Source organism: Opisthorchis viverrini (assembly GCF_000715545.1).
Source record: "Opisthorchis viverrini unplaced genomic scaffold opera_v5_476, whole genome shotgun sequence".
Lineage (NCBI taxonomy): Eukaryota > Metazoa > Platyhelminthes > Trematoda > Opisthorchiida > Opisthorchiidae > Opisthorchis > Opisthorchis viverrini.
In genome coordinates, this window is record NW_008752142.1 from 159,076 (window position 1) to 175,490 (window position 16,415).

The window sequence follows — 16,415 nt, forward strand, 5'->3', positions numbered from 1 at the left end:
AAATTGGTGCATAAATCCAGCACTGTCAGTGGGCTGTCATGTGGGGGGCTTGGAAAAGGAGCTATGCATTGAAGGCAATAGCTTGGATGCACGAGCGCCATTGAGGGCGCGACTGGGCCATATCTGACGATGTCTCTAGCTATTGATGTGGACCGTCTCGGGGTCCCCATCCAGGAAGACGGCAGTGACCAGCGCAGCTGAGTTTGCTGGTAATGGCTTTCACACTTCGCTGCCAAGTCCTTGTTTGACCACCTCTGGCGAAAAGAGCCCTTCGAGGTTGTCGGTAGACTGGCATACGCAGCACGTGGCCAAGCCAGCACACCCGATGCAGTGTGATCAGTTCATCTATCGAGGGTGAGTTATTTCTCCCGAATACCATTCGACGTACATCAGAATTGCTGATCCGGTGTTCCCACCAGATTCAGGCAATGCTCCGAAGACATCGATGGTCAAACGATGAAAGTCTTTTGACGTCCTCGGCGCGCAGCGGCCAGGCTTTCCGATCCGTATAGTAATATGGGGCGCATCGCAGCATTGTAAACTCGACCTTGACGGATAAGCTTAGGTCACGCCTGCCCCATGGGTCACGCGAGTTCACAAAAGCTGTTCTGACCTTCTCAGTCCGGATACAGTGTCTGTCTGACAACTGAAATTTGCCTACAGATTTATGAGTTGTATACCATAAGTAAAGAAGAACAGTTGTACGGTCCATTGGCTGACTTTTCTCGGAGGACCAAATTCACATGTGTTCTGTTTAAGTCTCCCCACTACGTAGAATCCATAAGTAATCTTCAACCGAGCTTTCGTCCTAAAAGTGAAGGCAATCTACGCCGAAAACCCTTGTAGTCCGGATGTCACGATAAATCAGCCGTTAAGTGCCCCTTGGCTTTTCGGGGCAGGATGGCAGTCAACTCAGGGAAGAAAACCTTCCACGAGTTTCGTGGTCTTAGAAGGTAGTACCAGACACCCAACGGGATAACTCAGTGTCGCAAGTGAGGAATATCCATACTTCACAACATGGTTGCAGCATCAAATGTGTCTATCCTAACCCCACGTGATATGATTACACACAAACAGAGACATTTGCTTTCTACGGACTTCAGTAGCTGTTTTTTTCAACAGTTTTTGATGTACCACGTTCACCGACGGTTTCTTCCTTAGAAACGTCATCTGTGTACATCGGGAATTAAAGACGTGCCCAATGTAGCTAAAAGTTGCACCTCAGCAAAGTCCTTTTCCCAGTGACACTGTGCGGAAAAATGCTTTGCTTTATCGCGTAGCAGCTGAAGGAAGATAGTGCAGGAGGTTTTTAACTTTTTGAGTCAGACATTTTATGTCCTAATCCACATCGGACGTCTGCCAGAAATGGCAAAGTGTACGGCACTAAAGGAAGTAGCTGGAGGTCACTTAAATCAGGTTCCCGCTGTTACTGTGAGTTTTTTTTACTGGAACTCACCAATTTGAGCTTTTCTGTTGGTGCATAATGACATTTTATATGACTGACACACCATATGTCTGAGATTCGACAACGCGTAACCCATTTTCGGTATCCCGTATTGTTAAGTTCAAATGAAAACATTGCAATCAGCGACTGACTAACCCCCCTTGCGCGTCTCGTCTACCGCAAACCTCCGTCAACGCTGTGAGTGACCGAGTTGAGAACGAGGTGACATTTCCATGGCGTGTTGCGAAACCCGGAAAACTTGCCTTAAAAAATCAAACGTGAGACCATATTCCTCACGCTTCCTCTGACAAGCAGTCAAACAGGCGAATGTGAACTTCTGTTCATATGTGACTCATTCATTGGAACAATCTTCAAGAGTTCAAAACATCGGTGTGAGGGGAAAGGGATTTATCTGATGTGTACTTATTGTTTGCCCGATGATCCCACTTCGTTAGTTATCGTGATGATTCAAGGTCGTGCACAACTTTGTTGACAAAGTAAATGCATTAAATACAAACCGCATCAGGTGTTCTTTCCTAATAACCGGCTTCGAGAAAAACCGGAATGTTCGGATCTGATTTACACTAAAATATATCGGCGGATTTGTTGTCATCAAAACTCGAAATAGTAAGCGTTTCTTGTAATCAGGTCCGAATGCCACACGAGCAAACGGTCGTACTCTCGGGCGAGATTCCGTTTAATCCCAACGGAATCTACGGTCTGCCACAGGGCAACTTCTCTGCTCTTTTCAACAGATTGCTTTTACGAACTATTACCCAAGATTTTGTTCATTAAATATTAGTGGGAAGTAGAAAGGAATCTAACAATCCTAGTTTCAGGTGCAACTAACACAATGGAAAGGTCAGCTTTTAGGATGAAATCCAGCCAGCGATCTCTCCCTAGCCGGACAGGTGCTCCATCAAATGGAGATACTGCACTTCAAGATCTGGTAAGTCAGCTTTTCCTTCCAGCTGATGTGAACTGAAGATCTTTGGGTGCATGGACGATATCAGCACCTCGCTCACAGGGACGATTGCACAAAAGACTCACAAGTAGCTCTGGCAGGAATGTATTTTCATAAAGGAAACTACTCAAAAGGTTGCTGAAAACTCTTCCACAACCCATGATCGGTTTCGCCCATTTTGGGGCTCATCAGGTAGGCGCAATCCCCGAGTTTCCGTCAACCTTACGTTCTACTTGAACCCAAATTGGACTGTTTTCGAGAAATACACTCANAATCAATTTGGTTCTCACGAGAGACTCAACTCAGTTGTAGAATATCATAAACGAGAGATTCAGTTGAGTCTCTCGTGAGAACCAAATTGATTTGCAAATGAGTGTATTTCTCAAAGTCCAGTGTATGTTTATCAGTTGTGAATTCCAATCGAATATGACGAGGATTTGAGTCCTTGGTAAATCAGACTATTGAGTACTATTTTTTTGCAAACGGAGGGTCGGTGCTGCTGCTGAACCCCACGCATCTATTTAAATAGGCTGTTGAAAACGGATGTGACATACAGGTTTCGTTAAAAAAACTTCGCCTCAGCTGAGCGAAATGAAAGCAACGGAAGAAAAGTCTATTTAAACTCGGTAGTAAATTTTACTACCAGGAAGTCCATCAATACAAAAATGCAAGTACAAGTTGCCTTGTGCTGTCGTTTTTTTCAGAATAGACTTGAGAAGTTGGAAGTAAGTAAACAAAATTACTGACTTTTTCGTCGCTTTGAAAGTGCCTCTGTCTCTCTCGTTACCCGGAAATTGGTGAACTTAGTGAACTACTGCATTAGGAATAAGATAACTTTTCCTTGTAGATGAATATATTCTTGGAGATGGTCAAGGCCACAACTCACAATCGACATATAAATTCAAGGCTGTTGCACAACAGCAAAAAGAAACACCTGGACTAGTTTGACTGGTTTGGGACCAAAACCAAAAACTCCACAGTTGTTTTCCCGTTCACTACAGCATTTGACCATGCGAGCAGTGACTCAGTGCTGCCAAGTGATTTTCGATCGACCGTTTTGTTTGCAACATACTTTGTAGTATTTCAATAGTACTTATTTTCACTTGAGTATGTTTGGCCTTCCTGTTTTCGCATGGGTAGACGACCAGATTCCTGGTGACTGGTTGTTCTTCTCTCCATCTGATCTGATTCCGCATTGATGTAGAATCTCAGTCCCACTGCAGTGGAACCGGGACGGTATGAACCTGTTGGCAATTAGTCTGAAAGGAACTTGTCTCTTTTATGCAGCAGTCAGAGTTGCATCGTGGGAATTTCCAGTTATCTATCATACTAACCTAATATGATCTTCAATGACATCCCCGTCGCCACTATTGTTTATGGTGCAGCAATGCTGAAATGCTTGACTGGGTAACGGGCCGCTCCTTGTTAGGCGTATCAACTAAAGAGGCAAGCACTAAGACCGTATCAAACTGCAACCAGGTCCATGAAACTGGCGCGGTACAAGCGACACATATCAAGAGGGGTGAACACACGCATAATCTGCTTACACGAAATTAGCAGAATTTCCCGACTTTGACCAGAAATTTTACTCCATCCAATATGGCTAATGATGAAAACATCTACCAAAGAATAGAGGTTTTGCAAACGATTGAACAGAGTAGGTAAATGCCAAATTCCCAGTTTTTCGAAGTTCAAGGACTCGTACGGGCGGATAAGACTCTGAAAAATAATCCAGAAAAGATTCGAAACCAGCGCATTCATTTCTGAATTCTAAATATCTTGTAACTGTTTGGAAATCAGCAGTGATTACGTTGATCTCATCTCAGATGTACACAAGCAATCCCGGTATATTAGGCAGTCGGAGTTGATTACCGGGTAGGAACAGGAATGTCCACTCAAATGACGTACATTTCGAGTACAATACTGCCTAGATTTGGTGTGGATCATCCAAAATACCCACAGGGAGAGGAGAGAATGACTTTAAAATGACACTCGTTTGTACAAGTAATATGAACCAGTTGCAACACACAGTTAGTCATATAGATAACGACTTGCGCCAGAAACAATTTACTTAATATTCCTGGTTGTATTCAAGTTGAGATGGTGAAAGTTGGATCTCTGATCTGTCACATTCTACAAATGCGGAGCACAAAATCTTTAACGGGTTTCATCTAGAACGATTGCCGGGAACCTTTTCTATGGGTGCATCGTATCAAAACACACGCTTTTGCATCCTTCATTGGATTCCTGGGCTATTGAACTTGTCGACTGCTGGTGTTCATTATTTTTGGCTGCTCCGTAGTGTACTGGGTAAAACGAATCTTCATTGATCGATTTGAAAGTTCCAACCGCCGGTTGTATGATTCGTTCTTCTTTATTCCAAGTCCCCCGGAAACTCATCATTACTTCGAGTTCTGGCCAGATTTAGTCGCAAATCAACGTGTATTTCTGGTTACAGACTCTACAGGTTGACGGCTGGTATCATTCTATGACATTTGCTTGGAACCACTACTCTTTACCTGTTGTCACGATTAATTCGAAGCCTGCATTCAAAATTTCAGCTTGATGTACTCAATTTCAAGGTGAGACTCACTGTATGGCTGTGCTTTAGATGTCATTTTTGTCCTTTTGTGCATGGACATGTGTGATTTGAAAACGTCCAACCGTATACGTCGATTGCTTTGGTGGACTGGAAGGACTAGAACCAAACAAGAAGCATTTGATTGATTTGAAATTTTAAATCCACAATAACATCACGGGAACGCACATGTCTCTCTGTATAACGAGTGAAAATGCTACCGGGAGGTTCCTGCTTTGAGCTTAATGATGGCTTTCTGATTACTCCTGCTCTACCCCGGGCCCACTTGGCACTAGCTTAGCCCCTTGTCTACTTTGAGATGCGTGACAGTTGGCCACCAAAAGTGTACTGCGGCTGAACGACCAACTTTTATTTTACTGTTTTTTTACACTAGTTTCTTACCTTGCTGGTCGGCTGTCAAGATCTTTGGTGAGAGAATTAGGTGTGACTTCGGAGAACAAACCCAGGATTTAACAAAGTATTTTTAAACGCAAATGGCGCACAAAAAGAAGCAGAGAGTGAATGAGCGTGATAAGAATGCTTTCGGGTTATGTGGTGACCGCGACAATTCCCCTCTGAGACTTTTTCACAATGCTTCGGTCATGTGATGGACGCTTCCGACTCCTCTTATGGTACAGCCATCAATCCAGTTATACTGTTGCGTCCCAGTTGTATGCTGAACACTGCAACGAACTAGTGCCAATGTTCGGGCGAGGTTAGCTCCTTTATTAACGCAGGCTGATAAGGAACGGCAAGCAGACATAAACCTTTGAGTGAAAGTCGGCTTTCGTGATCGGATTTCATTCTATCAGTAATTCGATGGATTCACCAGCGGCTTCAAACAAGTTTTGGTTTAAACGTATATTGAATTGGAGCTATCTACCGTCCGTGGTCAGTGCGCACTTTTGAAGTGCTTCCACGTCGGAGGCCATGCTCCGATGGGTAGTTCATTGCAAAGCACTCTGCTGTGTTTTTCCAGTCGTGATGCCACTTCTATGTTGCTCCTTAGCTTCCTGCACCGCCCATTATGGTATATCAAGGGGCATGGTAGCTTGAGACAACTATTTATGGAGACAAAGGAAGATTATTACAACCGTATTCATGGGGTCATCACAGAATTTCTCACAAGGTGGCCTTAGGATCTTCTGAGGAGACGTAGACGCTCCATCCAGATTGGCTGGCTATCTGACCAATCAAGGCATGCCTCGTTTGGTCCGCGACGCACGTGACACATCCGTCCAATTGACATGATGTTCGGTTAGTAGGAGCGGTCGGTTTCAAATCCGACTTGTTTTTGGTCACAATCAGTAGTGTGATTAGCTCTCACTTAGACAGGATTCAGCACCATTCATTAACGGAAACCACATCATGTAGTCACGTGCTGACTGGCTCATCGAATGGCAAATTCTCACAAGGAAGTTTAACACATCCGGTGTAATTATCCTTTCCCTAATCTGCTTCCTCATTCATTTGGAAAATACCCATACGTGTACTGGGTTCTAATGGCTTGAATTTCTAATTCTGAACCTCCTGTCTCTCGCACTTAGCCACAGAGCTGTATCACCCTTGTTAACTAGAGAAAATCCCACATCTATAGGTAAGGTAAGCTGAAATTAGCTAATGTAAACTAGTTTGCACACTAATTTGTTTTTTCGAGATGCTCACCTGGAATCCAGCTGAATCTCTCGGTTTTTGAATGTGCTGCATCAGACCGCCTCATGTTTCAGCCGCTACGATATTCGAGATAGCAGGACACATATATATTCTTGCAATGCACTACTCATAAGGTTTCTGAAAACTCCTCAACAGCCCACGACAGGTTTTGCCCTTCTTAGGGCTCATCAGTTAGGAGCAGTCACCGAGATTCCGTCAACATTGTGTTCCACTTGAAACCAAATTGCACAAAATTAGCGAATATACACTCATTTACCTGGAAACATCAAAACCGAGAGATTCAGCTGGGTTCCAGGTGAGTCTCTCACAAAACCAAATTAGCTTGCAAATGAGTGTATTCCGCTAGTTTCGTGCGATTCGGTTTCAAGTAGGACATGAGGTTGACGGACACTCGGGGACGGTGCCTGCCTGATGAGCCCCAAGAAGGGCGAGAGTTTTCAGCAACCTTATGAGTAGTGCATTACAAAAGGTTAGCAGAGGTTTAATGAGAGTGGCATCACAGCAGAAGTTAGTTTCAGTCAGAATCTCTAGTGTGGAGCACACGTTCCTCCGGCGGAATACAAAACTAGCAGTTATTCATGTATCTCAAGACTCTGAACTACGTCATATCCCAAATCAACATTCCTACTCGATTCTGTTGCGTCTGGTGAGCGGTGCTGAGTCGGCCGATCAATAGTCCTGTTCTTCATCGGATCGAAACCTCGTGGAATAGACCAGAACAGTGAGAGTACAAAGACGTAGGATTGTGTGATCCATGAAATGAGTGTAAACGAGTGTGAAATCGTTAGCACTGTTTTTAAGCACAGTATGAATTGACTGGTCAATGTTTTGCGATGGCAAGAAAGTCTACATCAAATATCTCTATGCCCAAAGTTCTCCCGCATCCTAATCTTACCTTTTGGTGTTTTCTAGACAGTTGATCAGGGTCACGTTCTTATACAGTCTAGACACGATTTACATAGCAGTCGTTATCACAAGCCATTCAGTCTCGTCCCCAAAGTGTGAACCTTATAGGTTAGAACAGCGAAGGTAGTTCATAGTTTACTCTTGGAACGTATTGTTGAATTGTTTTTCACCATTGACGTACCTCATTCAAACGATTCCTTCTTAGGTGTATAACTGTCCAATACGACCACCCTTGTTTTTCCTGTATTCAGCTAAAGAATCGCAACTACACCAGCTGGGTTATGGTGCTAGTTGGCTTGGAAAATAAGAACCTCTCTGAACTAACGCCAGTTCAGTTTAGTTTTTCAGCTTTCCGATCGTGCACCGAAGTGTAATAGTTCCGGTTGGTGCAGCCCAGTTCCCAAAGGATAACGGAATGAGGGAATGAAAGTCACACTTTGGAGGTGATGGCCAAATCTGTACATTGACGACGAATTAAACCGTTTGTCCGTTTGTTTGGCGTGCATTGAGAGCTACGCGGACCGGGAACTGCAGGACCACCATTGGTTGCGCGACAACATATACGCTGTGATCACTAACCATTCGTTCGTCACATCCTGCGGTCTTGGCCCCCGGAGACGGTACTTATCAACGCAACTGTTAAGGGCTTTCATGTTTCGTTGCCATATCATGGACTGACCGCTACTCGGTCGTCTCCGAAACTGGGTGAAGAAAGCTCTGTGAGGCAAGTGATCATCTGGCATACGAATTACGCGTCCTAAACAGCAAAACCGGTACTGCAGCCAAGTGATCTATCCAGAGAGAGCGAACTATCTCGAAGGCTGTTTGGCGAATCTCAGCATTATTGATATGAGTCCTACTAGATTCATGCGATGCTTCTGAGCCACATATGGTCAGGCACGGACAGCCTTCGAAGATCCCCCATACTCAGCAGCCACTAACTAACTAACCAACTAACTAACTAACTAACTAACTAACTAACTAACTAACTAACTAACTAACTAACTAACTAACTAACTAACTAACTAACTAACTAACTAACTAACTAACTAACTAACTAACTAACTAACTAACTAACTAACTAACTAACTAACTAACTAACTAACTAACTAACTAACTAACTAACTAACTAACTAACTAACTAACTAACTAACTAACTAACTAACTAACTAACTAACTAACTAACTAACTAACTAACTAACTAACTAACTAACTAACTAACTAACTAACTAACTAACTAACTAACTAACTAACTAACTAACTAACTAACTAACTAACTAACTAACTAACTAACTAACTAACTAACTAACTAACTAACTAACTAACTAACTAACTAACTAACTAACTAACTAACTAACTAACTAACTAACTAACTAACTAACTAACTAACTAACTAACTAACTAACTAACTAACTAACTAACTAACTAACTAACTAACTAACTAACTAACTAACTAACTAACTAACTAACTAACTAACTAACTAACTAACTAACTAACTAACTAACTAACTAACTAACTAACTAACTAACTAACTAACTAACTAACTAACTAACTAACTAACTAACTAACTAACTAACTAACTAACTAACTAACTAACTAACTAACTAACTAACTAACTAACTAACTAACTAACTAACTAACTAACTAACTAACTAACTAACTAACTAACTAACTAACTAACTAACTAACTAACTAACTAACTAACTAACTAACTAACTAACTAACTAACTAACTAACTAACTAACTAACTAACTAACTAACTAACTAACTAACTAACTAACTAACTAACTAACTAACTAACTAACTAACTAACTAACTAACTAACTAACTAACTAACTAACTAACTAACTAACTAACTAACTAACTAACTAACTAACTAACTAACTAACTAACTAACTAACTAACTAACTAACTAACTAACTAACTAACTAACTAACTAACTAACTAACTAACTAACTAACTAACTAACTAAGACTTCTTGGATCTAAACGGTCATCTTGAAGGGGCAACTGGGCGGGGAAATTTAATTCCCGTTCCAAATCAAATTATTTCACAATAATTGCCTACAAAGCGAAATCTTTGAAAACAATACTGCTTCTGTTACTTTGTTTGTATGCTACGGTATCATTGTAGATTTATTTGAGTATCAATCACTCCGAAGTCGTGTTCAACTTCTCCATTTCATTCTCGTTCCATTAGTGACTAACATGCTGTTTTCTGTTGTCTAACCAATAATTTTGCTCGGTTACTGCCAATTATGTTCATTAAAAAACCCTCATTCATTCGCTTTGTTCCCGAAAGGCGGAATGGTCAAACATAACAGTGAGTTGGATCCAACGACCGCATTACATAACTGTGCTGTTACAGCCTCACTCAAAAGGTTTCACTGAGTTCGTTGTAACTGGACGCCGATAAGAAAGTCTGGATTGTAAAGGACTTAAAGGTCTCCCCCCTCCAATTAAACCATCCTCTAAAGGGACGAACCCCGTACGAAGAGGATTTCGTTCTTGGGTTCAAATGTTTTTTTGAATTGCTGTCTCAGTGGAATTCTCGGTATTCCATGCTATATCCACTTTCCTCCGCATACTGTGCATTACATGACTCGAACCGTCGCCAAACAATAACTCTGTCTAGTGAGTCATGGGTCGCACGCACTCTCGGTGGTCCGTAGTCTTAGGAACTACGTGTGTTCACACAACCTGAAACAAGGTCACTGATTTGGACAGTGAGTAACCAGTCGGAATGAAGCCGTAAATCCTATTCGTGTGTACGGGACTGATTTTTGGATACGTTCGATGGGGGGACCAGACAGTTTTTTGAATGGACACATTAATGATGACGGTTTCGAGTGGGACCAGTTTCGCCCCTATAGGAGCTCGTCAGGTAATCACAGTCCTTGGGTTTTCGCCACCTTCGGGTCCTAAGTGGACATCAACTAGTACGTGATTGCAGAAACACACGCATTTGTAGACATGATTTTGTCAACAGAAGTCTCAACCGATTCCCAGCTGGATGTACTGCATAAACGTGGCCTCGTGTTGCGGTCGGTGCTATATTCGAGATAATGCAATACTTTTCTTGAAAGAACACGATGTTTGGGGATTGCGTCTACCTGAGGAGCCCAAAGAGGTTTGAAACCGGCCCAAGAGTCTTCGTCAAACTTATCAGTAGTGCGTTCTGTCAAGAAAACACCAAGTGTCTCGAGTAACATATGAACAATATTAGGGGGCTATCTTCGTGCATAAACAAGAGATTTGGCCGAAATAATCTTCATGCATAAACAAGAGAATTGGCCGAAATGTGTTTGAATCTGCTGTTAAATTCAACTTAAGTAGCAAACCAGCATATTTTGCAGTAATTCTGCATTGTAGTAAGCTGGGAGACTTCGAGAGTACTGAATATTTGATAGTGATTTGAGGAGATTTAGCAATATTTAGTAGAGTTATCGTTTTGTCAGTGAAGCTGATCGGTGTTGGAAGGCCAGGAGGTACCGTACAGTTGCTTCATCGTTGTTAGAAACCAACTCCCGAAACTAAAAGAATCTTAAACCCGCGGTTTTCCGACCACTGGTTGACCACTGTTTGGCTGCAAGCAGCTGATCAGCAGTGTGAATAGATCTCAAGTATTACCTACAGTTTGTTGGCCAAGCACTGCCTAGAATCTTAGATGAACAGGGTTGGCTAACTAACAGTATGATCTCCAGCTATGTACTCGGGAACTCGAGGGTCTAATTAATTTCAGGGGACTTTTGGGAATGGCTCGATTAGTCGTCCCGCGATGATGATTGGGACACCTTTTGTTCTAGGAGGAATCTGAAGTTTGGTAAACATCGAGATCGGTAGGCTTAGGGAAATAACTGAAGGAAAATGGAGATAGTCACCTCGTTTCGCATCACCAAACAAAAGTTATGATAAAGAATAAAGATATACCTTTTAATTTGTACTGCGTACATATTAGAAGAGAAACCACTAAGTTTTGCTTCAGAAAGCGATCACTGTAAAATCTGAGAACCATTTATCCATCCCGACCGGGCTCACTGGTTTTGAAGAGATGATGACCTTCAGGAGTTGTCGGAAATCAGTTTATCTTTAGAGGTATTCGTATGCAATACTGGCTCATCTAGGCCATATGAATCGGCGACAGTTTTGATAAACCTGGAAAAGTTTTCCGAATTCGATCCAGACATTTAGAAATTTCGCGTGAGGATAGTTTGGGTACGTGAATATGGGTCTGTTTGGTTGGATATTTGACCACTGCTTAGAAATGGGAAACACAATGTCCAAACATAATGGGGTACTGCCCACACGAATTGAAATGTCTACGTGCAATTACTGCACATTGTAAATCGGGATTGTCATCATCATCATCATCCGAATCATCATCATCATCATCATCAACATCATCATCCGAATCATCATCATCAACATCCTCATTATCATCATCATCATCATCATCATCATCAACATCAACATCATCATCATCCTCATTATCATCATCATCATCATCATCATCATCATCGACAGCATGACATCAGTTTTCAACACCGATACTTCCCCTCTTTACAACCATGATTTATTTGAAAGACTTATTGTAAAAAAGAGTAAATAGAAGGGACGTAGTGCTAGCTTACGACAATCATTACGAGATACCTATACCTCCAGACATTCACTCAGGCAATCTGGATAGAAACTGACAACAAGGACGCCACTGATATCGGTTGACAGCCATATCTTGTAGTGTCTCCAACCAGGCGAGTAGAACCGACAGCATCCAAGCATTTCGTGATATCCTTCATACCGCTCCGTCGAGTCAAGGGTTGGACGCTTCTCTGCTTCTGCCACTCTGAATGGGGCATGGAAAACAGCACTCTCTTCGGCAAACGATGGTTCAGCACACGCAACACATGTCCCAACCAACACTGTTTCTGGTGCTGGACACACACTTTAATCGAAGTACCCGTTGCACAACCGTAAACACGCTTTCTAACTGCCTCGTTACGGATTCGCCAACACCAACCCACACGAGCTAAGGTTCTGAGGCAACGATTGTCAAACACCTGAAGAGGTCTCAGTTCCGCTGCTCGAATAGGCCAAGTCTCACAGCCATGCAACAAAACAGCCCGTACTATAGCTTGACACACACGTCCCTTCAGATTCAGGGATAAGCCATTCAGATACGATAGGTCTCTCAAATCAGCAAACGCGGCCCGATCCTTGCAGATTCGTGTACTGACCTCATCTGTCACACTACAATCGGGATTGTGGAATTTTTTTAATTTTTATTTCTGTTCCGATGAAGTATATTGGAATTTCAGTTTCACTCTGTTGTGAGATCCTCACTTTCCCAGGTACAACTTCCAGTTCATTCAATTTTGTCAACTGTTTTAGAAGAAACTGAGTTATCTCAAAGTGAGTTCGTCGGTCATTGGACTATACTTAAACATGCTCGAAGTCTTTATTAATGCTGTTGAAATATACAATTCATAAGCTCACTCAAAACTGCTCCACAGCTGATGGCCGGTTTTGCTCCTGCTGAGCCTGGCCAAGTAGGTACACTTCCTTGAGTTCTGTCATAAGCCAGTCCCAAGAAGAATGAAACGGTTATTATGTTGTTGAGGGGTTTTCAGCAACCTTATGAGTAATATGTTCAGAAACGCAAACACATTGATATATCGAGTGTCTTATCAACTTAGTGTAACATGAGAACGTCACGGATGAGTGACCCGGATGGATTCTTTTGAGTTCTCGACGAAACTAAAAATTGATTTGCAAGTTTGTGAAGTTTGATTATCACTTTTAACAAGCTTTATGCAATGACTTTTCTCCCTAACTAGTCCTTCTGGAGCGGCATCTCTTTTATTATGGTCGAAGTTTTTGCTTTGCTTTGCTTTACTAGACTCAACTCACAGGAGTGAAACTGAGGAATTTAGTTAATTTAATGTAATTGACTTCAGGTCTTTTTCGACTGATTAAGTCCGATCTGCAGTTCAAGGACATTTAAGGACACCCAGCCAAATGGCTCAAAGAATGGTCAAGCCAATTTGTCGTAAATTTATCGCAAAGATACAAAACAAAGAGGGCTTATTCCTCCATCGACATTTCCTGACCTTTGGGCAGTCCTGAGTCCAGGCAAATAGCTTACTGAAACACTCTTAGTGCAAGATTTCTCGTGTTCAGATGTACGCCAGTGCTGCCTAAGTGACACAGGAAAAGAGAGCATCGTTGCTCAGAATTTGGGTAGTAGAAAAGCGTTTTGGGACGTATGAAAAATTACTTGTGTTGATCTGTTTGGGTAACCGTGAGGGATTTAAAGGCCATATTTGCGGTAAGTGAAAGCTGTTCGGTGAAGCTTTTGATGACTGTCAGCAGTCCAGAAAAGTTGCCGATGAGCAGTTGAGTTGTGAGATGTGGCATGAGAAATGGATTTGATTGCAGAACAAGAAATATTTAAGGCGGCTAGTTGATCCATAAAAATTGCTAGGGTTTTATTTTGAGAAAAAAAATCGTCCCCTAAGGGATATAATGGTGAAGGGAAGAGCGCCTTTGATTGATTCAACAACACAATCTATGCATTATAAGCCACCAGACACGAAAGTAGTTTTTTAATGCCTTATCAGTCTGGATAGCCGCTCGATAGCCTGATGCGTTTCGCCCAATCAGACAGCCAATAAACGTACGAATCAGCTGATCTATTGGACACCGTCGCGTACATGCGTCATGCGCAGCCGAAAACGGGCTACTCATAAAGCTCACGTGAAAATTTCTAGGCGAACCAAAAAGTGATAGTAAAACATAACTCATCCGTCAAGGGCAAGTGAAGAACAACCAGTTAAATCCGTCCCGACGAAAGCTGTTATTCGATTGGCTGTTGTGTAATCCATTTCGGGCCTGGTTCTCCTAATGTATTGCGATACTAAGAACCGGGAGTGAATAGATTTCAGCTCAGAAGACACGTTTCATCTTAGCCTGAAGTAAACAGCATCTACTATGAGTGATGACATGGGGATGAAAATACAATAAACTATCTTTTCAATGATGGATTTTCGATGTCTCAGACTCCAAAACTTCGATGGCTGACGGCAACAGACGAACCGATTTTCTCATTTGCACACGTTAAAGGTTAAGCAATACTACTTACAGATATTGTAGCTGGCTTTGCAGTCATAAATTAAAAACGTCAAGTTGGATTTCGAGTCGAAAAATGGCTGAATGTCGATTTTATTTGACTCAGTACTAAACTCGTCATTACCTTCAATCAAACATTTATTCAATAAATCTTTTAGGAGAAAGCCGTCGAATGTAACGTAAGCTGACGTTTGATGTCTATATTCCTTTCTTCCGGTATCAGTCACAGATGGCATCAAGTTTGCTGTCAGTTTTGTTAGAAAGAACTGTTTTTCAAGGTTAGTAAAGGATTGTTGCTGAAACTACACCAGATCACTTCCGGTGACAAACAACGCTTTATTTTATGGAGCGAAAAATAATTCGTTTTGGTCTCGAGAACAGTGTTAAGCATGGTCTTGCTCTTGCTGCCAGCGCTGAAAAATGTGATTTTGGATAGTGGTGAGATAAGATCCACCGAATATACCAAAGTGGGGAAACCAATCCATTGTGTAAGTTCGATGTATATTGTACTTCACACTCTGGAGAAGCGATGTGAAACACCATCCCAGACACCTCAAACGATCATTCCCGCCAAAGTCATTTGGTGTCTTCTTGAAGAATAGATGAAACGCTCCCAAGAGGGGTTAATTTATCCCTTCAGGAAATCTGTTCGCCTCTAGAGGTTATATCAGATGAATCGCGTCGTGAGCTTCACACGTCAGAATAATGAACTTTTATTCAAAAAGAACCATCATCTACACATCTTGTGCATCCCTTTTTATATCACAGATCAGTTTTCACACCTTCAAGACTACACACAACCGGTGTACAATGAAACAGGCTGGATAGCTGACACGACATCATAAAACAGGACAATGCCTCAAAACAGTTACAGAGATGTGTTCCAGCTTGTTTAGGGAAAGTTAACCATCAGCAGCATCGTATGCTCTTTTACACCATTCGAGATTGTTTTTGGTACCGGGTATGTGCTTCTGATCACAAAAGTTCCTTCAGAGTAGCCTTGAAATACCTAATCACATCTCTAGAACTGAGGATAAAAACGAAGCACTTCAATCCGCTCACAGATTTCTGCCTCACATTTATTGTCGAACGCGTGCATCGATCGGCTGCCACTCACGTGACAAGTGACACCATGTAATCGTGGACAACTATCGTGGACTTGGTTGCAAAATGAAATCAACAGAATTTCGAAATTTGCATACAGTTGTTCTTGCCCACCAAGTAGTTAAACAACTAAGCCAAACAGTTAGCATGCACATTCGAATTACCAGGGCCACATTTCGAAACGTTGATGAATACAGAAGTTAAGTGTTCATTTTACGGAGAAAAATTTTCACAAGACAAAGCTACCCTCATGTCGGTCCATTTGCAGCGGACACTTCCAGTTTATCAGGTAAGTGACAATCCACTTACATATGACTCACTGTTGACGCACCTCCTCATCATCATCCTCATTATCGTCTTCATGTTCAACAACGCTGCCGCCGTCCTCAACGACGTGAAGTGATCTACCAAAAGAGGGTGTACAATCTCCCGGTGAACCAAAAATCCTGATTACTCAGCAAACTTTTAAGTGACCTTCAAATCAAGCCGCTCAATCTGACCGCCGAGCGCAGTAGCATTCATTATTGGCATTTGTTATCTTCTCAGATGGATTCCATCATGCCTTCCAAAGCGACCACATTGTCCCCTTTTGTGAATGCAGCACTGACCATTGAGGAAGA

The 16,415-nt window shown here is 42.1% G+C and overlaps 1 protein-coding gene across 1 annotated transcript; it reads right to left on the minus strand.

The window, feature by feature from the left end:
- Positions 1 to 421: 421 nt before the first annotated feature.
- On the minus strand, positions 422 to 12,206 carry T265_11339 (hypothetical protein; the record flags this gene model as incomplete). Its single annotated transcript, XM_009177970.1, has 4 exons — positions 422 to 646; positions 6,974 to 7,105; positions 8,142 to 8,357; positions 12,198 to 12,206. The coding sequence occupies 4 exons, from the start codon at positions 12,204 to 12,206 to the stop codon at positions 422 to 424; spliced, it is 582 nt and encodes a 193-aa protein (XP_009176234.1).
- Between the last annotated feature and the right edge of the window lie 4,209 nt (positions 12,207 to 16,415).